The sequence below is a fragment of the Enhydra lutris genome, unplaced genomic scaffold, assembly GCF_002288905.1.
Source record: "Enhydra lutris kenyoni isolate GAN:26980312 unplaced genomic scaffold, ASM228890v2 scaffoldscaffold82, whole genome shotgun sequence".
NCBI lineage: Eukaryota > Metazoa > Chordata > Mammalia > Carnivora > Mustelidae > Enhydra > Enhydra lutris.
Genome location: NW_019154166.1, coordinates 3,531,354 through 3,553,665, shown reverse-complemented (window position 1 = coordinate 3,553,665; position 22,312 = coordinate 3,531,354). Strand labels below are relative to the sequence as shown.

Genomic DNA, 22,312 nt, shown 5'->3' with positions numbered 1-22,312 from the left:
ATTAGGTTTTAGAAGTTCTCCAAATTCCTCTGGGTTCCCTCGTGCATTTCTTTATGTTTAAAGGGCCGGACCCTTGTCCTTATTAAAGAGAAACACCTTATGTCTGGTTCCCACAGCCCGCCCCGGGCAGATGGCAGGCCGGGCTGGGTCATGGAGGGACAGAGGGACAGACAGAGGTCCTCTTCTGGCTCTGCTCCTTCCTCCCTCTCTTCCGGCCCAGCTGCCAGGCAACTCGCAAGGGTCACTCCTCCCTGGGAGCCTGGGAGGCACCGGGCCCAGACATACAGAGTGGGGCAGGTCTGGAAAGGCGGGCAGGAGAGGCCAGCGTGGTGTGGGGTGGACAGGCCTGCCAAGCCCGTGGCTGGGGGACCACCTCTGGGGGCCAGGTGACAAACAGGACCGGGCAGCATCAGTGGGAGTCGGGGGTGACGGAGGGGGTTGGGGAGGGTCAGCCACCTCCCCAAATCCGCCAGGCCCAACGGGTCCAGAGGAGGGCCAGACGGTGGAAGGTGCCAGGCCTGGGTTCAGAGCCCCTGGGCCTCCATCCAGGCCGCGGTGACCTCTTGGCCGGGTGACAGGGGCCTCTGCTGCCCATGTGGACACCCAGGTCTCTGCCTGGGGTCCTCCCCTGCCACTGCCAGCAGATCCCCTGGGTCTCCTGTTTGCTAGGCCCCTGCTCTGAAGTGACCCCTGGCTCTCGGCTGCAAGGGTGGCCTTGAGGGGCTCCCCTCCTCCAGCGGGCTCCCCAACAGCCTCCCAAGTCAGGCTTTGACCCCATCACGTGTTGTCTGGCCAGCCCAGGCCTCCAGCCAGCACAGCCACTCTTAGGGACCAGACGCCACAAAGCCGGCTCCTCACCTCCTCCCAGGGTTGGGCGGCAGCCTGGCAGGAAGGAGGTTCCCAGCAAGTGCATAGGGAGGAGGACAGGGCCATCCAAAAGAGAAAGGGGCACAGGGGCCCTGACAGCTCAAGGGACAGGGCTGTCAGCCCCAGAGCTGCTGGCTGCAAAGCACCCTCGGGGACCCAGCGACCACTTAAAATGCAGATTCCCCGGCCCACCCCAGCCTTTGCAGAGTCAGCATTTGGAAGGAGGAGGCTTTTAAGCCCACGGAGCTGCTGCCCCCTTTCCTGACACCTGGAGGACCCCACGCTGAGCCACGGAGGGAGACTCAAGTTGAAAGCCCATCGTACGGAGAACGGCACCCAAGACCAGAGAGGCAAAGCGACTAATCTGAGGCCACACAGCCCCCAACCTGGGGCAGAGTGGAGGCTGGAGGCCAGGCTGGGAATCCCAGCCACAGGGGAGCTCCTGCCCGGGGCAGAGAAAACTCAGTCCTCAAGCCCTGCAGTTCCCTCACGCCCCCCACCCCCGGAAGTCCCCTGGCACCCCTTGCCTCATAGGGCCTCGGGGAAAGAGCTGACAAGTCCCTTGGGCGTGGGATCCTGCCAGCCAGGCCCCCTGCCGATCACAGGACACCAGGACCCGCCCCCCCCACCCCACCCCCACTGGTCACGTGGCCCCCAGACAGGGAGCCAGGCACTCACCATAGTCCTTCCTGCAGTACTTTTTCATGTTAATCTTCAGCTTCCCTTTGGAGGCCTTGCAGTAGGAATCACAGTCTGCAGGGGAGAAGAACACAGACAAAAAACCTAATTAGGCTGGCGATGAATAGGCCGGGGGTGAGGGGGAGGCCGGCTCCCCAGATGCCCAGAGGCCTGCAATACCCACGGGGCCGGGCGGGGCTGCCATTCAGAGCGGCCCGGCCTTCTCAAGAGGCGCTTGGGACAAAGGGCCCCCCACCCGGCCCGGCCCCCCACCCTGTGGCCCCGAGGAGCCCTTCAGCCACCGCCTGGAGCCCCCTTGGCCTCTGCGAGGGACACTGGGGCCTGTGGTATTGTGCCACCCAGGGCTTCCGAGCGCCGCCCAGATTCCCCCCAACCCGTTCTTAAGACACAACTGGAACCTGATTAAAGCCGATAGAGGCCTCATTGTCACCCCGCGCCCCGGGTCTGTGTCAGGCGCTGGCTTTCATGGCGCAGAGCCTCTGGCTGGGGTCAGACCCCAACAAAAGAGGTCACGGAGGAAATTAGCAGCCCATGAAGCATTAGAAAATGCCTTTGGTGTCCACTCTACTGGAGTGTGCAAATAGAATGGCCCGCGGAGGGGAGTTCAGTTCTAATGGGCCCCACTGCTGCGAGGCAGGGCTATGGGCCTGAGGCCGCCAGGAGCATATCAGGGTCTTCCCGGAGCCGGGGTGCGAGCCAGGCGGAAAGTGCAGGGCCTCTGGGGTCGGTTAGCCCCTGGGCCTGCTTTTCCTGGGGCTGGGGGGCTCCGTCCAACCACCAGAGTAAACACCCTGCCTTGGCCCAGCCAGGCCCTCTCCCGGCCAGCTCTTCCCGATCCTCCGACAAGGTGATGCAACGCTTGGCCAGATCCACAGAGGACTGTCACCCTCAGCACGATGGCCAGCTCACGGCTGGGGCCCAAGACATCACTCCAGCCTGCTCCATGCCACCGCCCGACACACCAGGCCTCACTCAGTCTCACCACCATTCTAGGATGTGGGGGTGACGGTCCCATTCTGTAGGTAGGAACACTGAGGCCCCCTGCCCAAGGCCTCCCTGACAGCTGGTGCCCAGGCTGGGCCTTGAACTCGACCATGAGAGGCCCAAGGACTGCTCTCTTGGTTATGCCACGCTGTGGTTCAGTGAACACAATGCCAGCAGGGCGTGAAGCTCAGAGCAGGGCACAAGGAGTACCCCGTGTTCCAGCAAGGCCCAGACAGCCGGTGGAGGGCCCAGAATGTTCTAGAAGCCATGGCAGCATCGGGCAAGGGAGGTGAGCTGGGGGTGTGTCCGGGTGACAGGTTGGGGGGGCTAAAAAGGGGACACACATACATTGAGGGGATCGCCCCAGGAGCAGGTGCAGCCCCTCCCCCCGCAGAGGGCATTGCCAAGCTGACCTGGGGGTAAGGGAAGGATCTGTGTGGGGCACAGGACAAAGCTGGGGAGGGAGTCAGTCCTCCCAGTGCCCCTCACCCGACCCCCCCCATGGCTTAGTGATGCAGAGAATATTCAGAGACACCTCCCACCCCAGAGCTGGTCTCTGGCCCATGAGATGTGGCTGCCTCCTTCCAGGTCCTGGATTTCACTGACTAGTGCCTCGGTTAGAGTCGAAACTGCTCCATCCCACTGCCCAGGCGGCCCACGGCCTGGCAGCCCCCTGCTGCCTCCTGAGCCAGCTTTTGGGAGGGGCAGGGGGAGCACCCAGTGGGGAACCAGTCTCAGAAAATAGGGGAAAACGCAGCCCCCCCGCTTCCTGGTCCCCTGGGTCTGAGCCCCGGGACCCCCTCCTGGTCACCAGGACACCCTGCCAGGGGCGCCTGGAGGCTATCCTGCTAGTGACTTCTGCCAGATAGCTAGCTGGCCACCAGGGGAGGGAGGGGACCTCTCAGGAGGCAGGGACGCAGCTGTCCAGGGACCACCGCCCGCATTCTGCAGCCACCAAGCCCGAGCGGTCATCGCAATGTGATAGCAGCCCGAACTCATGGACCCGAGGCACCCGCACCGGGCCCTGCGCCCCGTGCCTCACCCTGGGGAGCAGCTGCTCCAGGCTGCGGGTCAGCCACCACAGGAACAGATGACGCGCACAGCAAAGCCACCGCCGCAGCTGAACCCAGGATGTGCAAGAGACCCGCGGTCCTGCGAGTGGGCTGGGCTCCCTCCCTGCTCTCCCCACTTAGAGAAGCTAACAGGAATGCTGGGTGATCTCCCCGGGACGGCCTTGAACCCCCTTACTCCTCGCCTTTTGGTTATTTTTTACCGAAGTCAAAAGCCATTGGTCCATGTCTGTGCTTGCATTCCGGAAAATCATCTCCGCTCTCACTCCCCGGGGGGGCCTCTCCAGCTGGACACTGAGGCACACAGCCCAGAGGGGAGGGGGACACAGCACCATGTAGCCGTGGGCTCTGCACACTTGTGAGGGAGTCCCTGTCAGTCCCACCTGAAAGCCAGGAAGCCAGAGCTCAGGAAGGTTCTAGAACACCTGCCATGCACTGTGGGGGCCAAAGGCACGGTGGCAGAGCCTGGTGACAGTCTCCTCCCAGGGCACCTTGGGCTTACTTCTTGCCTTCCCTCCTGCTAACACCGACAGTGGTTCTTTCCAGAGCCAGATATCTACCTGGGACAGACATCATCCCAGAATGTGTGGCATCCATTCCCTGCCCAATGAGAACATCGCAGTACCAGCCCCATTTCAGAGCTGGGGTGGGCTGGCCACGGAGACTCAATCCCAGGACCCCAAGATCATGACCTGAGCCGAACGCAGATGCTCAACCCACGGAGCCCCCCAGAAGCCCCAGAAATACTTCTTAAGGGCTGTGCACTCATTGTGAGGTGTCCCCCCACTCCCTTTGGATTTGTCGATTCCAGCTGGGTTGAGAGTAGGGAAACAAAGACCGAGACTCTTAGACCTGTACGTAAAACATGGGTAAATGGGCTTGGAATGAGGACGATGGAAACGCTCTCCTTTGGGTAGAGTCAGTAACGTCCGGGTCACAGACACCATGGCTGCTATCTGGCGGCTGGCGGATTCTTTGTTTTGGGTGTGTTCCACACAACTGAGGTCATCGGACAAGTGGTCCCTGGGTAGGGAAAATGTTCCTGCCTTTTCTTCTTCTATCAAATACACACACAACCACAGAGACAGCCTCAGGAGGGACAAGCCACAGGTTTCACATGTGGTTCTGACTCCTTCAAAATGGCATATCTACTTGGCAGCGACCCACAGAGCCCCTCTTTGCCTGGTGCCAAAAGAGCTGTAAAGACAACGAGAAAAATGAAAATTCACAGTCCCGCCAAAGAAAACCAAATGGATAGATGACCCCATGCTGGAATCTGGGAGCAGTCTCTATTAATTAAGGGCAGATGATGGAGGAAGGAGAAAACCTGTCCCAGGTTTTACCTCGAGACGCGGCCTCTTGTCCGACACACGGAGAGATCTCGAAGAAAGAGAGGACACAGGGACAATGAGCAGGAAACAAATGGGCAGGAGGTAGGCAGGGGCACTGGGGCTGGTGCCCTCCTCCAGGGAGGGGATGCTGAAGGAAGGGGAGGGCCCAGAAGGACGACAGCACGCCTGCATATTTGCACTTTCATTTTTATCAAAATGACCAGCGCAGAGAAGGAGGAAATCAGGCAGTGCGGGTAGAAGGATGCCATCCCCAAGGAACACAGTGAATCAAGGGGAGACACTGCAGGAGCCAGGGAGCAGGGCCAGAGCTGTATCTAGTCCCCGGCTGTCCAGTGTGTCGCCGAGATGGGAATCCAGTTGTCCTAGTAGAAGAATCTGCAATTTTTTTTTTTTTCAAAATGCTAAACAGTAAATACTTAAGGCTTTGCAGGCCATACAGTCTCTATCACAAGTATTCAAAGTCTGCTGCTGGGGCGTGACAACAGCCATGGACAGCGTGTGACTAGGGCAGACTAAAAAAAGATCTGAAAAGACACGGCTTCTGTAAAGTTGGAGAAGAAAGCCAGAAGGAAAGACCAGCCTGAGCTAAAGAGGCCACAGGACGATACAAAGAACGTGACACAGGAGAGGAAGAGGAGCTGGAAAAACCAAGATGCAAACCAAAAAACTCAGTAGCACAATCAAAACCCACTTCGGAAGCAGTCAAGAGAAGGGATCCTGGAGACACCCGATTCGGACACACAGAGAATGAACTGGGGAAACTCTCGCAGAGTCTAGAGGAAAAGGATAAAGACGATAAAGGATAAAGACGAAGGAGAGAATGGTGAGAATGTGGAGGGTGACGTATGATGGGGAGAGAAGGCAGCAGAAGCCAAGCAGGATAGAAACAATGAACGATCGGACTTCTGAGCTAAAGGCAGACCGACACATGCACAAGAAGGCTCACCGACTTTTGGGAAAAACATCAAGCAAGAGAGACCAACACCCAGACACATCTTCGCACACATATGAAATCCCAGGATGAGGGAAAATCAGAGGCGGATTAGAAATCAACAAGAAGAAGCCAGCCAGATGGCCATGGAACGATGCCCACAGGTCGTGAGGAGGGAAAAGTCTGTGACAGAGGAATTTTATACCCAGCTAGACTATCTTGTATGTGTGTGCAGGCCACAACGAGCCAAAGGCATTCTCCAGTGTGCAAGGCTGCAGACAATATTCCAATCATATATTCCTTTTGAGAGAGGTACTTGTGAATGTTTTCCAGACAATCAGGAAATGAATCAGAAGTAAGAGTTTAAGAGGGGGCAGTCTTGGTGAGACCATACACTACAAACGTGGTCATGGGCTTAGAAACCTGTGAGGCTGAGATTTCATATTTGGTTCTAAAACTGAAGGCAGGGGTGCCTGGGTGGCTCAGTCATTAAGCATCTGCCTTCGGCTTGGGTCATGGTCCTAGGGTCCTGGGATCAAGCCCTGCATCAGGCTCCCTGCTCCACAGGAAGCCTGCTTCTCCCTCTCCCACACTCCCTGCTTATGTTCCTTCTCTCGCTGTGTCTCTCTCTGTCAAATAAATAAATAAAATCTTTAAAATAAAATAAAACTGGGGCACCTGGATGCCTCAGTGGGTTAAAGCCTCTGCGTTCAGCTCAGGTCATGATCCCAGTGTCCTGGGATCGAGCCCCGCATCGGGTTCTCTGCTCGTTGGGGAGCCTGCTTCCTCCTCTCTCTCTGCCTACCTCTCTGCCTGCTTGTGATTTCTGTCTGTCAAATAAATAAATAAAATCTTAAAAAAAAAAAAAAACCACTTCGGAGGGACATCACTAAATGAAGCGATTTGTTTGTAAAGCTTACAACTTTGAAAGAAGACACTATAAAGATTCTTTAAAGACGTTCTAAGTTCGTCACCTGCTAACAAATAAGTTCGCCTCATAATAAAAAAAAGAGAATGTTTTGCCTGGAATAACATCATATTGAAATATACTAAGAACAAAAGCATTAGGAACACATAAGGGAACAGACAGTAACCTGAGCAGTAAAATGTTGCTTAATTAATTCCAAAGGAGCTGGAATCATACAAGCCATGTTTCCCAACAGCAACGTAATGAACAGGATTTATTGTTAAATAGAGAAGAATGAAAATATATGTATTTGGCTCTAGAAGTTAGACAGCGAGCAAAACAAACTCTGAAGAAAGCCGGAGACTGGCAGCAGAAGTTGAAACACCAGAAAAAACTCACACGTTGTAAATACCCCCAAAAACGGATTCTCAGGAAAGCCCCCAAACCAAGAAACTTAAAACACATACACACACACACAAAACAACCAAAAAAAAAAAAACAAAAAACAAAACCCAGACAAAACACTGTCACGTCTAATTATGAATACGAGAGAGAAATCAGGCTTGCATTAGGAAGTCAGGAGGAAGGGACTATAATCAGAGTCGAAATTGTAATTATGTTATAAATCAGAAGGCTGCTACCCTACACCACTTTAGGCCGAAAATGACACGAAATGAACTCCATGACTTTTTAGGAAAATGTACATGTACAAGTCAAACAAAGAGAGACAGAATCTTGGGCCATCTCTGGACCTTATGCTACCTGATCCAGGCAGAAACAGGAAGAGGTGGAAATTACTTAGGAAATTCCAAGTACCTAAAATGGATCAATTTGGAACTTAAAAAAAAGTGGGGGGCCGCGTCCTATGATTCAACCCTGATATAAAAGCCAGCATGAGCCTACCGTCACACAGACCCTGCAGCCCAGCCGACTGATCTCATTCAATAAGGCCCGATGTTTCCCGTCCGGCGCGGTCCCAGCCTCCCTGGACCAGTGGCCGGGCCCCCACCCCAGTGCCTGGGTCTGCCTCGCACAGGAGTAGTGAGGGAGGGAGTGAGGAGGATGCTTGGCGGCCCCTACTCTCTCAGGGGACCCTCTGGGGCTCGAACGGAGGGGGCAGGAGAGCTGCAGGGGTTCCCATACCAGAGTCACCCGCGGCTCCCGTCCTCCTCCCCAAAAAGATGGGAGCTGCCAGGGAGGGACAAGGGGACCCGGGAGAGCCGCGGAGACCCAGAGGCTGCCATCTGTGGCTCACAGCAGGTCCATCCTGGCTGGCTGGCATCCTGGCTCCTCCTGGGAGCAGCCGACCTCCCTTTTATTCCCCCCACCTGCTCCCCTGACCAAGCCCCAGCCAAGAGCCAAGAGGGGGCCCTACAGGCTCAATCCCAGAGGCAGTGCCGCTCCCTTCTCTCCCACCACCTTGGGTAGCTCATCCCTCTAGTCTGCCTCCTGCGTCCCAGGTGCCAAAAATCCTGCTGGGCAGGCCTGCTCGCCGGATCGAAGCTCATCTCCGAGCATATGGCAGGCGGGGCCCAGTGTCCCCCCGTCGGAGCCAAGGGCGCTGCATCTGGCACCTCCCTCGGAGCAGGGCGGGGAGCTGGCCAAGGTCTCGCTCTGAGCAGCACCCCTGCCTCTCTGCCTTTGGGCTGTCAGGCTCGGGAAGGTGGGGCTGTGGCGGGGGCAGGGGGAATGAGCAAGGGACACCAGCCCCCAAGATCCATCGCAAGGTGGAGGTATGAAGGGTGGGTGAGCTGGCAGACTCCACCGGTTGGGCGCAGAGGAGGGAGGAGCTCCTGGTGCCACCCCCGGCCCCCTCCCCCAACCAGGTGGAGGAGCTCACGGAAGTGGGACTAGGAGGGACACCCCGCTGGCTCCATCCATATCGACAGGCCACTCTGCCCACCAGCAGGTGACAAAAGGCAGGTGAGGCCAGTCTGCCTGGACAAAGTGTGCTTTAGCTCCACTGGACTGGGGAGCCACGGAGCTGCCTGGAACCCCTCAGGCCAGAGCCCCATTTGCCCACGGCAGGTGTCCATGGGTTTCATAAATTAGACGTGGTGAGGATGGGGGAGGCACTGCTCAAGAAGCCACTCTTGCCGCTTTCTCCGCAGCTGCAGGTGACTTAACGCTGCCCCCTCCTTAAGACCACCTTTTCAGAATCCTCACCCATAAGCACTGAACCCAGGGTTCATCCAGCTCTCTGGGAAAGCCGGGCTCCCAGGCAGCTCTTGAGTCCCCAGACATCTAAGCCCCACCGATCTTGCCCGGCCACTCCAACACCTCTAAGCCCTACCCGCCTCTACAACATAACGCCCTTCTGACTTGGGTCTCTGGGGCAGAAAACCCAAGGACCACTGCCGCCGGCCCCCCCCAAAATGAGGCAGTCAGAGGAGAGAGGCATGCAGTGCCTGCAACTGTGAGGCAAATGACTACAGAAAAGCCAAAAGCGTTTGCAACACAGAGAGCAAAGGATTGGGGTCTTTAATATATAAAGAACTCTTCCAAACCAATAAGACAAGCAACTCAAAATCCAAAGGAGAAGAACACGCAATTCACAAGTTGGGGGGGGGGGGGGAGGGAGACCAAGGAGATATAAAACAGCCAATCTCAAGTGATCAAGGAAATGCAGCTTAAACCGATGGGAATATAGGACTTGCGGCTTGTGAAATGCCAAACGCAAAAACATGCACATACAAGGAGGTAGGGGTGCAAATTCCTCTTCTGTGAATTCAACTGGCATCAACATGTCAAAACCACAAAAAGATGCTCACCCTTTGGTGCAGCACCCCGACATCTGTGAAGTTATCATCCATTCACTCCCCAACAAAGTCAGCTAAACGAGATCCCTGTGGCCAGGGCTGGGAAGTACTGGGTAGACAGTGAGGCTTGGGAACAGTCGTTGGGGCTTTGCAGCCAGAGGGGACAGGTCAGTAACATGGGTGTGACATGCTCGCCCAAGAGGGACATTCATAAAGGGGAGACGATGAGCAGAGGGTGCTGGTGGAGAACAAGCATGGGGATGCATTAATGAACGCCAGTCTGAGGGAGGAGACATCTAGGAGGACAAGGACTTAGCTCCAGGAAGCACACAGGGCAGCAAAGGGCCAGGCAGGAGAGATGAAGGGAATGGAGGGGGTGGCAGCCAGAGATCGGGGGGCCTGGGGGCTGGTCAACCTTGGCAGGGGTTTGAATTTTATTCTAGAAGAGTATATTATGCACCGAAATGTGGGTTGGTGGGACTGTGGTTGGTTTTTATGCTCTTGCTTGGGCTTCTCTAGGTTTTTCATTTTACTAAAATGAGTATATAATTCTTATATTAAAAAAAAATTAAAAATATTCTGAAGCCAGTCTCCCCTTAGTGATGACGGAGACCACTTCTTTATGGGGGATCCTATAATAAGCTGGTATCTGGCGTCAGCAAGGGGACACCTGTATTGGTAATCCACGGGGCCACTGCCACTGGGAAGTGCTCTATCCCTCCCGCAAGAGATGGTGAGTGTACGCTTAGGTGCACGAACTTCCATCCTCTCGCAATTCCACACACATTAGTACCAAGGGACAAGCCAAAAGTGAGTGGTCAGCCAGTTGTGCGTCCAATAATATGGTTGGGAGTGAGGGTGTTGTTCTAGGCGGAGCGGCCAAGGATCTTCCCTGAGCAGGTGACACAACACAGACCTACATGGTGCCAAGGGGGCGGGGCAAGAAGTTCCGAAGGAAGAGGGTTCCAAGCAGGGAAGGCAGTCTGTGCAAAGGCCCTGAGGCAGAATCGTGCCCGGCACTTCCCAGCAACTGAATGAAGGCTGGGGTGCCTTGCACAGAGTGAACAAAGAGAGGGGGCAGAGAGGCAACTCCACAGTCTGATGGGCCTTGTGGGGTCAGGTATGGTTTTGGATTCTACTTTAAATGGAATGCAAAGCCACCAGAAGGTTCTAGTCTGGCCTAGGTTGCTTGGTGCTGTGGGGTGCAGGGTCTCTAGTTGTGTGGGTAGAGGGAGACATTCAGCCTCCCACTAGCAGGGATGGGTCCCCTGGGCTGCCCAACCCCCACCTCACATGACCTCCAGTCTGTGTTGTCCTTACAAAGAGGCAGCCCCCAAGCTCTTAGAAATCTACCCTGTTGTTCGGCCCCATGAGCCTCATTCCTGCTCAGCGTGCAGCCACATACTCTGGTGAGGAAGTGTGGGCCTGCGTGCTTTATAGTGTCATGAACTAAGTGCCGATCCTCTTTCTGCATCAAGCTGGGGGCCTGGGGCTCAGCGGAGGAGAGCCAAGCCTAGTGCTCCGGCCACCATCCCATGCTCCAAGGGGAGCCCTGCCCTGCCTTTCTGCCCCTTCCTCAGCTACGGCCACAGGCACCCAGGGTTTCCCAGATGATCCCCCTTGCTGCACCTGGAGGGGCGGGCAGCATGTGCACTGCACAAAGCCCACCCAGGGCCCTCCTTTCCCGTCCTTTCCCGCACAGAGCCACCCGCTGTGACGGCTCAACCATGAGCCTTGGGTCCAACAGATCTGCTACTGCCTCTCCAGTATCCACCCTCCTTTCTTCCCAGATACGAAACCCCAATGTTTCCAACTTAAATATTCTCCAACACGCCCTTGCAGCCACACACCCAATTCTGGCCCTGGTGGTGTCACTGAAGTCACCTGGGAGGGGCTCCAGGGAAAGCAGCTGCTTCTTGTTGAAAGGGGTCACATCACCAGCCCAATGATCTGGGGCCCTTAACCACTCTGAGCCTCAGTTTCCCCATCAACAAAACGGGGTCACGGTGATGACAGTAACCGTCCCGCCCACGCACAGGGTTTAGGAGGGAGCAATGATGGTGCGGTGACAGAGACCAGGTAGGTCAGAGATGGCCTCTTGAGGACAGGACCTCTCGCCTGGGACCTCGGGGAGGACACGGTGCTGCCCACATGCCCTCAGAGCACCCTCGCTGGGTCCCCAGCTGAATAAGGGGAATGATGAGCAGCAGGAAAGCTGGGGCCAGACCCTGGTGCTCAGCAGAGACCATGAAACTGACCCAAACCAAGCAGCGGCCGGTGTGGGCGTGGGGGGCGGGGTCTGGGCCCCCAAAAGGAGCCTCATCTGCCTCCACGACCACCATCCTTTCTGGACCCAGAGCCGCGCATCCAACACTCCACAACAGCCTCGCTGCGCACCCCCCCCACAGAGCCCCGGAACTTCGTCCCAGCATGTGGCACGGTGCAGGTCACCCCCGCACGTTCCCTGAACCCGTCGGACAGTGCAGTATAAAATAAGCCAAAAGCAGTCACCCCTGCAAGATACCAAGCCTGCTGAGCCAACCAAACCTGCAGATCCAGGCTCCCCAAACAAGGGACGCGGTCAGCAACTTTCACAACTGTTCAGTGACACCCACGAGAAATCGCAGGTTCAGGCTTGGGCGTCCGTGACGACAAAGGGGGCATGAGCTGGGCTGGAGAGGGCTTGAGTGGGGGGCCTCCCCCAGGATCAGGAGGCCCTGCTGCCTACGCTGGGATCCGCGGCTGGTAGCTGAGGAGTGACATCCTCGAGCTCCGGCCCTAGGGGCTCTCCAGTGGGTCTCCTCTGCCTGTTCTCTTCGGAGCGTCCTTCTCCACCGGACCCCGGGACGCGATGCAGCGGGAACAGCCTGTCTCAGAACACCCTTGAACTTCAGGGCTGCAGGACGCTGGGGGAGGGACGTTAGCAGGTAGGCGGTGGAGGAACGGGGAATGCTGGCCCCAGGAGGTAGAGGCTGTGTGTCTCTGGGTGCATGACCGCACCTCTCTGAATTAGAGACTTCTCACTGGATTGCTGGGCACGAGCGATTAAAATTTTTTTTTTTTTACAGTTCTCCCTCAAATATGGACTGATTGGCCTCTGGCTGTTCGGAAAAGCAGACTCATCTTCAGGGGTTCTGGTTCCCTCCCAGCAATGGCTACACAACGTGTATTCAATCTGGTCTATCTTCCGCTTCCCTCCCCAAGGATGGGGGCCACGGCCTCATTTGCTGCTCTCTCCCCAGGGCCTGGGACACGTGTAAGCCCTCGATAAATATTTGTTGAATGAGTTGAGTAAAAGGTGGGGGACTTGGCTGGTGCCATGCTCCCCTGTCCAAGGGCGGAAGACAGGACCCCAACACAGAGAAGGCAGGCAAGCAAAGGCCCGAGGCAGGGCTCTGAAGGGAGAGTGGAGAAAGATGGTTCTGGAAAACACTGGGAGACACAAAAGCCGGCCCTTGACGAGCCACGGCTCCTTGCCTGGGGAGTGCAATGGGAGCCCATAAATCTTCCATCTCCAGGGAGGGTGTGAGGGCTTTGGTGTCGAGTTTGGACTTTAATAACAAGGATTCTAAATCCGCTGCCTTATTGTGAGAATATATTTGCAGATTTAAAATACCGAGGCCTGGGTCTGAGGGCAGCTCTTCCAGGAGGAGCTGGGAAGACTGTGGGCTGGGCTGACCCCACAGGAATGAGTACCCTGCCCTCCCCACCCCCAACTCCACCTGTCCTCCAGGACAGGAAGGCTGGTGCAAGACATAGGGACACTGGCCTCCTGGAAAAGGGGACCAGCAAGCAGCCTTTCCCTCCCTCTGATGAGTGCGGTGACCAGCCCAGGCCCCACCCTAGGGGGTGGGGGGCAGGGTAGCCTCCAGCCCGGTTTTGGGGGTGGGGGGCCGGGCCAGGAGAGGTCAGGGGCTGCGCTGGCCACATGAGGCAGGAGAGCAGCCCCTCTTCTCCACTTGGAACAAGAGGGTGCCGTGAGCCCCCAGCGCGCTCTTTCTTCTTGCTGAACAAGATGGATTGGAAAACAAATTGGCTGAAATAAAGCATGTAATTAGATTAAAGCCTCTTGCCCAGAGCCTTTGGGGCTGCAGAAAGCCCTCCCGACTGGAGGCAGGACAGCTCGGCAGGCTGAACCAGCTCCTGGACATCCAGAATTTTCTCCGGACCCCCGGCCGCCCACCCCCAGCCCTCCCCAGCTGGTGGGAACCTCGCCGGCGGGATTCATCCCACAGCAAAGATGGCCCCAGCCCCGCAGGCCTTGGGGTCACCCCGTTCCCCTCTGGCAGATCCTGTCCTGTCCACAAGATGCAGCTGGGGTTCAGCCCACCACCAGCCTGAACACCTGCGCCATGTTGAGTCTACACCTGGGCAGCACCCCCAACCCAGGTGCGCTTTCCACCCGCAGCCTTTGAGCGGCATAACAACCTCTGAGGAGACGGGCTCGAGGGTCAGCACCGCCATCTCCATCACAAACACGAGAAGACTGAGGCCCGGTGTCCCGGGTCCCCGGCTGGCGGGGACACGTCACTTTTACTAACACCAACTGCCCCTGGGCCCTTCTCAGGAGCTCAGGAAACCGCCGCACCCAGGGACAGACTCCTCTTCCTACAAGGGTCTTGGGAGGCGCTCCCTCCCCAACCCCCCGAAACAGCAGAGGAGTTTCTGGCCCTTAGCGTCAAACGAGACCCCAGGCAGGGTGAAAAAGAAAAAAAGAGAGGAAAGCAGGTATGAAACTGGGGGCTCCTGATTGTAGGGCCTGATCGTTAGCAACTTATCTCCGGGGTGGGGGGATGAGGCCTGCCGGAGGAGACCGGGCTTAAGAGCAAGCCTGGGGCGGGAAAAGCGAACAGGCAGCACATGGGCCAACGGCCTCCCGGGCCGAGCTCATGGCAGACCTCACGGTCAACCCCAGAACTCACCAGCCTGTTCTCAGTGCTCCCTGGCAAAGCTGACGCATTCTTGCCATCCATGGTTTATTCCAAATGATACACGGGGCACAGGCCAGGGAGTCCAGCCTCTCTGAGCTTGAAGGGTTCTCGAAGGTGGGCCGGCCCTCCCTGGCCCCTCCCTGCTGCCAGGCCAAGCCTAAATCTGCCTCACTAGGCCTCCGAGTTTAGGTTACGCAGGACTTCCGTGAGCTGGACCTCACCTGTTTCCGTAACTCCCGCAGGTGGCCTCCGTTCTCCACTCCGGACCAGCCTGGCACACGCCCACCGCCGGCCTACCCAACAGATCAGCCCGCAAGACCTTCAAAGGAAGCGTCCCAAGCCTCCCTGTTTCCCCCAAACCCCAAAACCACAGCTTTCAGAAGTCCCACCATACTGGTCCCTCTCCTTAAATTAACCTCTCTGTTCCTCGGCTATCTGAAGTGAGAGCCAAAGGGACTAGTCCTGTCTCCTCCTTCCTTCACGGGCATCTAGGCGGAGCATGGAGATGCTTCAGGACCACAGTGTCCTGCTGAAGCAGAGGCCACCTGTCTGTCTCGGGGACAGGGCAGGGGAGAACCAGGAAGGAGCAGGTCCAAGCAGCTCAACCGCCATCGCAAAAGCAAATCCCTTTGGGTCTTTGTTCATAGCTTAAGCATCCTTCCTTATGGACTGAGAATGGATGCTGTCGGCGCCGCCCCAGAACACGGAATGGAAGGATGGAGAGACCTAAAGGGTGGGGGGGGGGCCTTCTGGAGACTGACCCATGGTGGGGAGGAGGAGGGGCTAGCCAGCGGAAGGTGGAGAGGAGGCAGGAAACGACGAGACCAAGAGAAGCACACTCTGAGCACACCATTGAGAACAGAGGCAAGCAGTCCTACCACAGCTGGACAGCCTCGGGATGACGACAGCATCCCAGCACCGTCCCGCCCTGCACCCACCGCGGCACCTGAAAGGCGGGATCATGTTCAGTGGGCACTGCTCAGGGAGCAGGAAAGCTGGTGAGGCATCTGGGAAAGATTTCCATCCAGAATGATCAAAAAGAAAAAAAAAAAAAAAAGGTACATGGCATTTCAAGGAACTGTGACTCAGGTGTCTACAAACAGTACTGGGGCGGGGCGGGGGGTGGTTCTCGTTCTCCAGCCACACAGGAACCCTGGCAAACACTGAAATCCGCCCTGTCGAGACCAAACCACTACCTTCCCACGTGAAGAACGAGGGTAGCGTGTCTGCCTTGGGGAAGTAAAGCATTCTCAACAGGCCCCACATAACCATAGACGCAAATGCCCCTCCCCTCCCCGCCCCCCACTCCCGTAGAAGGTTCTAGAAGTCTTCATGTTCCTGGTGGAGGCACAGCCACTGTCCCCGGACCACTGCAGGGCTTAGAGGCTGGAGGTCACCAAGAGGCCAGTAGACACCCTGGGCCTCATCCCTGTGCAGCCCTCCCCACCTGGACACGTCTAGGCTGTCACGAGACAGCCAAGGTCATCGTTTATACCAGTCTGCCATTCTGTAACCAACCACTTCTTCGGTATCCAAGAAGTCCCCAGACATGGGATTTCCAACTGGGGCTAGGCCTCCGTCTCCCAGTCCTGGAGGGCGCCCCAGATGCGTCAGGCACAGGCCTCCCGGAGAGGCTGCTGGGAAAATTCGGGTGCAGAAAGACTAACAGGCTCTGACCCCCGGGGGTGGGGGCATACGTGTGGGACACCATTCAGCTCCGTATCCAGCCTCCACAAGCACCAGCTCCCGTAAGTAGTAACCGGCCGTAGCAGCCTGTGCCCCTGCAAACCCCCAGCTCAAGGACAGTTCCTCAGGGCGCACTGGTTTCACGTGTCTCCGCCCTTGCGAGAGCAGGCTTTGTGGTAGGCCCGAGGTCCCCACCACCCCCATCCTTCGCCCCCCCCCCCCACTATAACACGCTCACCAAAACCTTGAACAAAAATCCTTGCACCAGAGGTGAGCCCAGCAAACCCGCCGGAGAGGACAAACAAGGAAGTCCTCTTGCTGCAGAAAGACGGGCTGCCCACAGCTAAATGAGGGGTCTCTGGCTGGGGCAGATGGCGGGGATGCCATCTCTACGTGGGAATGACATGGAGACGGAATCTGCCTCAGAGCCGGAGGAATACAGCCCCCTAAGCTGTTTTCATATGTCAACTCTACCACGGTAGATGGACATTCTAGGGGTTTCGCTTGAGGACCCCGAATTTCTAGCTATGCCACTGGTTCTCCTGCTCGTCATCTGCACACTGGTGATGAGCCACCCTGGACCCGAGGCTTTGGATGAAGGAGGAACAGACCCAGCAAGGGCTCTCGGCGAAGCCTGACCTTGGGAGGCCCGTGGAAGGCCCCGCGGGGGGCTGCTGACACGTGATCAACTTGGCTCTACTTACTGTACCAGGTTAACGGTCTGATTCAGAATCATCCGTGCATCTCTCCCGCACGGCGCACCATGGTCCCCTGAACTCAGAGAGTTCCACGGGGTTCCATCATCTCTGTAAACCCAGCACAGGCCCCCGCACCGGCCCCCAGGAAGTGTGCAGGGGATGAGCGAATGAAGACGGAATGAATAAACAGACGAGTGCACAAATCCTCGGACTGGAATTCCCAAGGAATGCTGGGAACGGAGGGGTGCAGAGTCCTCCAAAAGCATCACCGAGCCTGGCTGGACAAGAAATCCCCACTTGTAGCCCACAGCCCAGAAGAGGCCAAGGCAAGGATTTAGAGAGCGCAGGATCCGTATTCCATAAACCCTTCCAAATTGCAGAAAAGGCTGCACCTGCCAGCGTCCGTCTGCGGCTGCTAATCCCCTGGAGCAGCTCTGTGCCCTCCATTCTGGCTCCCACTTGGAGGGCAGAGTTATCCCGTGTATTCGCCTTTAATAAGCTGAAGCCATTCGGGGCGCTGCATTCACCGGAATCTGCTCCCACAGGGCCGGCCCCACGGGGTCTCCTTGTCAGCTCTCTGAGCGAACAGGGGATTTTGTGTTCGGCAGGGAAAACAAAGCTGTCCCGATGGGGATGCAGTTGGCTCTCGAAACATTGCTCCAGCCAGAGCCAATGGTGGACACAGCCCGGAGCTGCTGTCTGCACTGGAGGGTGGTTCAGGGGAGCAAGGGAGGGGGAGGCTAAGCTGGGGCTCCCCAGGAGGGTCATGAAAGGGGGATGCCTGTAGCCCTGTAGCGTCTGCCGGCTGGTTGGTTGGCGGGTTGGCCCAGCTGGTTAAGCCACTGCCAATGAGGTCATGCCTTGGAACCAACCCGGTGTCGCTTTTGCTTACTTTTCCGGGGTGGGGGTGGGGGCTACACCCCAAATCCAGGCAGCTGTCCGGCAGGAAGCACGCCCCCTCCCCCGTCCTTCCTACACACAGAAAAAGGACCTCACAGTTCGCCATCTCTTTCCAGTGCCAATAACTGGGGCACCACGATGACAGAGGTGGCCACAGAGGCCCCTGAAGTCAAGCAGAGCGAACAAAGGTCTATGGAGAAAGAGTGTGCTCGGTTCTTGTGCCTCCTGCACTTACGAACTACATTACCCAAAACCCTTTGCGTTCAGGTGTGACCACGTGACTGAAGTCTTGCTAATGGGACACAGGGAGAAGTGATGCCCGGGCAAGCCCCGGACCCAGGCTTACACACTACACTGCCCAGCACCCCCTGCAGTCAGTGGTCATGTGACTGAGTTCTGGTCAATGGGACATGGGTAGGCGTGACACCTGGAGAAGTCTCGCCTGGGCTTACAGACTACATTACCCAGCACCCCTTGCAGCCAGGTGTGGTCATGTGACTGAGTTCTGGCCAACGGGACACGGTGTGGCGGGGAGGAAGTGATGCCCAGACAAGCCTCCCACGGGGGCCCTAAGCTCTCTCTGGCCAAACCAGTGATGACTCTAAGGCCCGAGGGGATGGCAGAGCCACATGATGGAAGGAGCCTGGGCCCCTGCCTCACTGCTTGGAACGGAGCCAACCAACCAGAAACACCTGCGTGGGACTGCTAGCGCTTCTTGTCGTGGTCACAGCCTGCCCTAACCCACAGTCCTTACTGACTGGCTGGATACCAGAGGGGGGACACGGGACCCCAGAGAATAACCACCAGGTCTTTTTACAGTGTAGGGAGGTTGGAGTAGACAAGACCCACAGATGGTCCCCAAGTCCCAGTAAAACGTGTTTTCCCCTCAAATAGCGTACCAGGTATAGCAGATGTGGTTTGCACCCGGCCCAGAGCCCCCTTATGGGGCCAGCGCACCCACGTCCAGCTGCAGGTGCTGGCGGCTAACGGCTCCCACTTGTACCTTCTCTGAGGCTTGCCCTTGGCTGATGGAAGCTGCTCTGCTTGCAAATACCTGGGAAGTTGCACACCCCCTCCTGAGGGGGCGGGCAGTCCATAGCCTATGGCCAGGCTACATGGCAGGTATAACTGTCCAGTCCTTTGACCTTTAAGCATGATAACTGTGGTGTGATTCACTCTTCAGCTCTCTGCGGGATCAGGTTGGGGTCAGACTTCTCCAGAACCCAAATGTTTTCCTAGCTTCTTCTGCTGCCCTGTCCTTCTCTGGCTCGCTTACCGATTTCTCCCGAGAACAACCCTCAGTAAATCATCTGCACAAGAATCTCTGTCTCGGGGCCCCTGATAACCCCAAAGAATGGCTGCCACTCCACCTCTTCTCCGTCTACAGCAGTACCTTTGCCACAAAGAGGAAAAAGGGCAGGGATGAAGTCCAGAGCCAGGACAGTCCTGGACTCCGGAGCCTGAAAAGACAACCACCTTGTCAGAGCCTTTTCCATCTGCTGCAGACACTGAAGTATGACTTCCCAACCCTGACGCCGAAGGAGGTGGTCTTGTGGGGCAGAAGGAATGCTTGGCCAGGAAACCGAGGATGGGTCCCACCTGCCGGCTGTGGAAGGGGGCAGGGGAGGGCAATGGGTGGAAAGCCCAATCCAGCCTGGACCCCAGCCCATTTCTAATTTCTGCAAACAAAACGACTTTCTCCTTTTCTCAATCCTACAGAGACCTTCGCTACTGAGCAGAGATCATAAAACACAGCAAACGACACTTGGTGTCATCTTCCCCAGGGAGACCCTGACCAGTCCAGTAGGGGTGGCTCTGCCCTGGGGTCCCAAGACACAAAGTCCCCAATCTTTGTGGCCACGCCTTGGGGCACAGCAGGGACCCACAGCTTTAGGGGCGGAGGGACAAAGCAGCAGAGAACAGCAGGAGGTGCGGCTGGGAGGGCAGTCTGGGCATCACCCCTGGATGCAGGAGGAGGCAGCCGGCAGCCTCCCGGCCTCAAGGCTACGTTGCTCCCTCCAACCCTGAAGGTCTATGTCCACAGTAAGGAGGACACCCAGTCAGTAGGCAGATAATGCCCGAGTCCATTCTCCCCTTCTCCTTCCCTTCCCGTGGGTCCTGGCATCCTTCATGGTCTAAATCCCCCACAGTCCTTTCAATGCAGACCCGGAAAAGCCCCCAAGGCAACCCCCCAAGCCCAGGGGCCAGCGGGCCCTATGACTCAGTCGGCTTCCTGACAAGCCGGGAGGGGCCAGATAGATCAGGTAGCCCACTGGGCTTCCTTGTGTTGAGAAGACCGAGCGCCAAACTATCTATTAGCTTGGGGAACACTTTAATCGGGGTGGGGAGAGAATCATGAAATACAATCCATGCTCTTAAGTAAAAAACTACATGGTTTAAGGTTGCTGCCATTATGACCCACTACAGACTGCGTGGCACCCCCCCGGGGCACCCTGATCTTGGAATTCCAGCCTCCGGAAGAGAGAGAAAGTCAACTCCTGGTGCTCCAGCTGTGAGGTCGCCCTGGCAGACAAATGCAAGGTATAGAAGAACTCGAAGGGACCACTGCGTGTGCTGCCCAACCCCCACCCCTGGGCAGGGGGAGCCTTGCTCCAGGGTCCTGGCTGCAGAGGCTCTGCTGGGGCCGAGGCTGACAGCAGTCCTGACCAAGATAGAGGGCAGACCATGGGCTCCAGGGCTCTGCCAGCCTCCTGGCACAGCCCAGCCACGGTGCACCGCCCACCAGTGCCCAGCCCAGGGCCTCGACAGGAACCCTGTGCGGAGGCTTTTAGCCTGCCTCTGTCCAGCCCTGCAGCCTGCTCACCAACAAGGACCCTGGAACATCTGTGTGACACGGGGGCACGCCCCAGGGATTCCAATCCCCTCTCTCACTGACACCTGTCACTTGTCCCATCCCATCAGCCATCCCCTGGAGTCCCCAGTGGGAAGAGCTCCCAGGAAGGGCTAAATATTCCACCCCCCACTTGTTCCTCTGGCCTCCCCCTGGCCTCCCCGCTCATCCCTTTATCCTCCTCCAGGCTGGTGGCCCTTTCCACCTGCAGAGGAAACAATGGGGTCCTGAAACCCGCTATGCAAATGGCTTCCTTTGTGCTCCCTGGGGTGACCGAGTCCCCAGGCAGGGGGTGGGCGGCATAGTGTGCTCCTCCCGGCCCTGCTCACCCCCAGCCTGACCTCTGCCCCAGGCCTTTGTGCAGACCCCCAACAGGGGAGAGTCAAGGGGGAGGGGGAGGGGACCAGGGCGGGAGAGAGAATAAGGAAGGTGTGGGAGAGGGGAGGAGAAGAGAGACAGAAGGAAAGGCAGGGAAAAGCAGACAGACAGAGAGACAGAGTGAAAAGGAAGGAAAGAGGTCTGCTTCGGGCAGGCTGCCCAGAGCTGGGTCTCCTGGCCAAGGGGACGCAAACAGTAAGCTAGGCTCTCTGAAGCTGCCCTTCCTGAGGGTCACCAATGGTCAAAGAAGATGGCAATTCCATTCATTCCAACTGAATCGGTCTGGGATCAGCGCGGTCCCCAACCAGGGAGGACAAAGCAGATCCCGCACACGGGCCACACGTTCCCTGGGCTTGGCCTCGGGACTCCCTTCCTGGAGTATTCTGGGGGGACTGGGTGAGGTCAGGAAATCTGCATCTACCCCAGTGGTTCTCAACCCGGGGCTGTTTTGTCCCCTGGGGGACCCTGGATTATCACGACTGTCTGGAGGGGGGAAGCCAGGGCTGTGTGCAACACCCCAGATGCACCGGAGAGCCCCCACTCCCCAACTAAGAATTCTCCAGGCCTGCTGGAGCCACACCGGAACCAAGAAACCAGGCTTCACACCCTGCACCCTGATGGACATGGTCCATCACTGGGGAACCTCTCAGCTCCCACCACGGAGGCGTGTGGCAAGGATTCACGATGGTGTCTCGTTCCCTCATGTCCTCTGCTGTGGCGATTCCCCCTCCTCAGGGACATTCCCCTAAAGGAGGCTCAGAGCTCACACCTCCCACCCCCCACCCCCCACCCCAAAGGCACAGCACAGGCCACAGTCTGGCTGGACGTGGTCCAGCCCCTTCATTAAGCCACAAGATTAATGACGGTGATGGATGGTGGACACATCGCACTTGTCATCAGACACGCCACCCCACATGCGTTATGGCCTCAGAAGCAGCCCGTGCCCAGGGACGAGATGGGGCTCTGGACACAAGGCTTTGTAAAACCCGTTAGCGCACAGCGCGTTAACAACGAAACCTTTGGGCAAACCCAGCTACAAAGGACACGGGAAGTCTGAAGGCCGACTGGGTACCAGTTAACACGAACGACTTTTGGTTCATTTTGTCAGGTGTAACCACGTTATGGAGAAGATTTAGGAACGTGTCCTTAAGCTGTCAGAAATGGTATTCTGAAATATTGAGGGGTGAAATGTAATGAATGTCTAAGCTTTTCTTTTCTTTCTTTCTTTTTTTTTTTTTTTAAGATTTTATGTATTTATTTGAGAGAGAGAGAAAGAGAGAAAACAAGAGGGTGGGGGAT

At 57.1% G+C, this 22,312-nt stretch overlaps 1 protein-coding gene across 1 annotated transcript in view; it reads right to left on the bottom strand.

The window, feature by feature from the left end:
* The window catches only part of LOC111161110 (netrin 1), a 156,647-nt gene that overhangs the window by 11,952 nt on the left and 122,383 nt on the right, over nucleotides 1-22,312 (bottom strand). Inside the window, exon 5 of the mRNA XM_022524596.1 lies at nucleotides 1,546-1,620. Coding sequence (XP_022380304.1) covers nucleotides 1,546-1,620 — 75 coding nt within the window. The remainder of the gene's footprint in view (nucleotides 1-1,545; nucleotides 1,621-22,312) is intronic.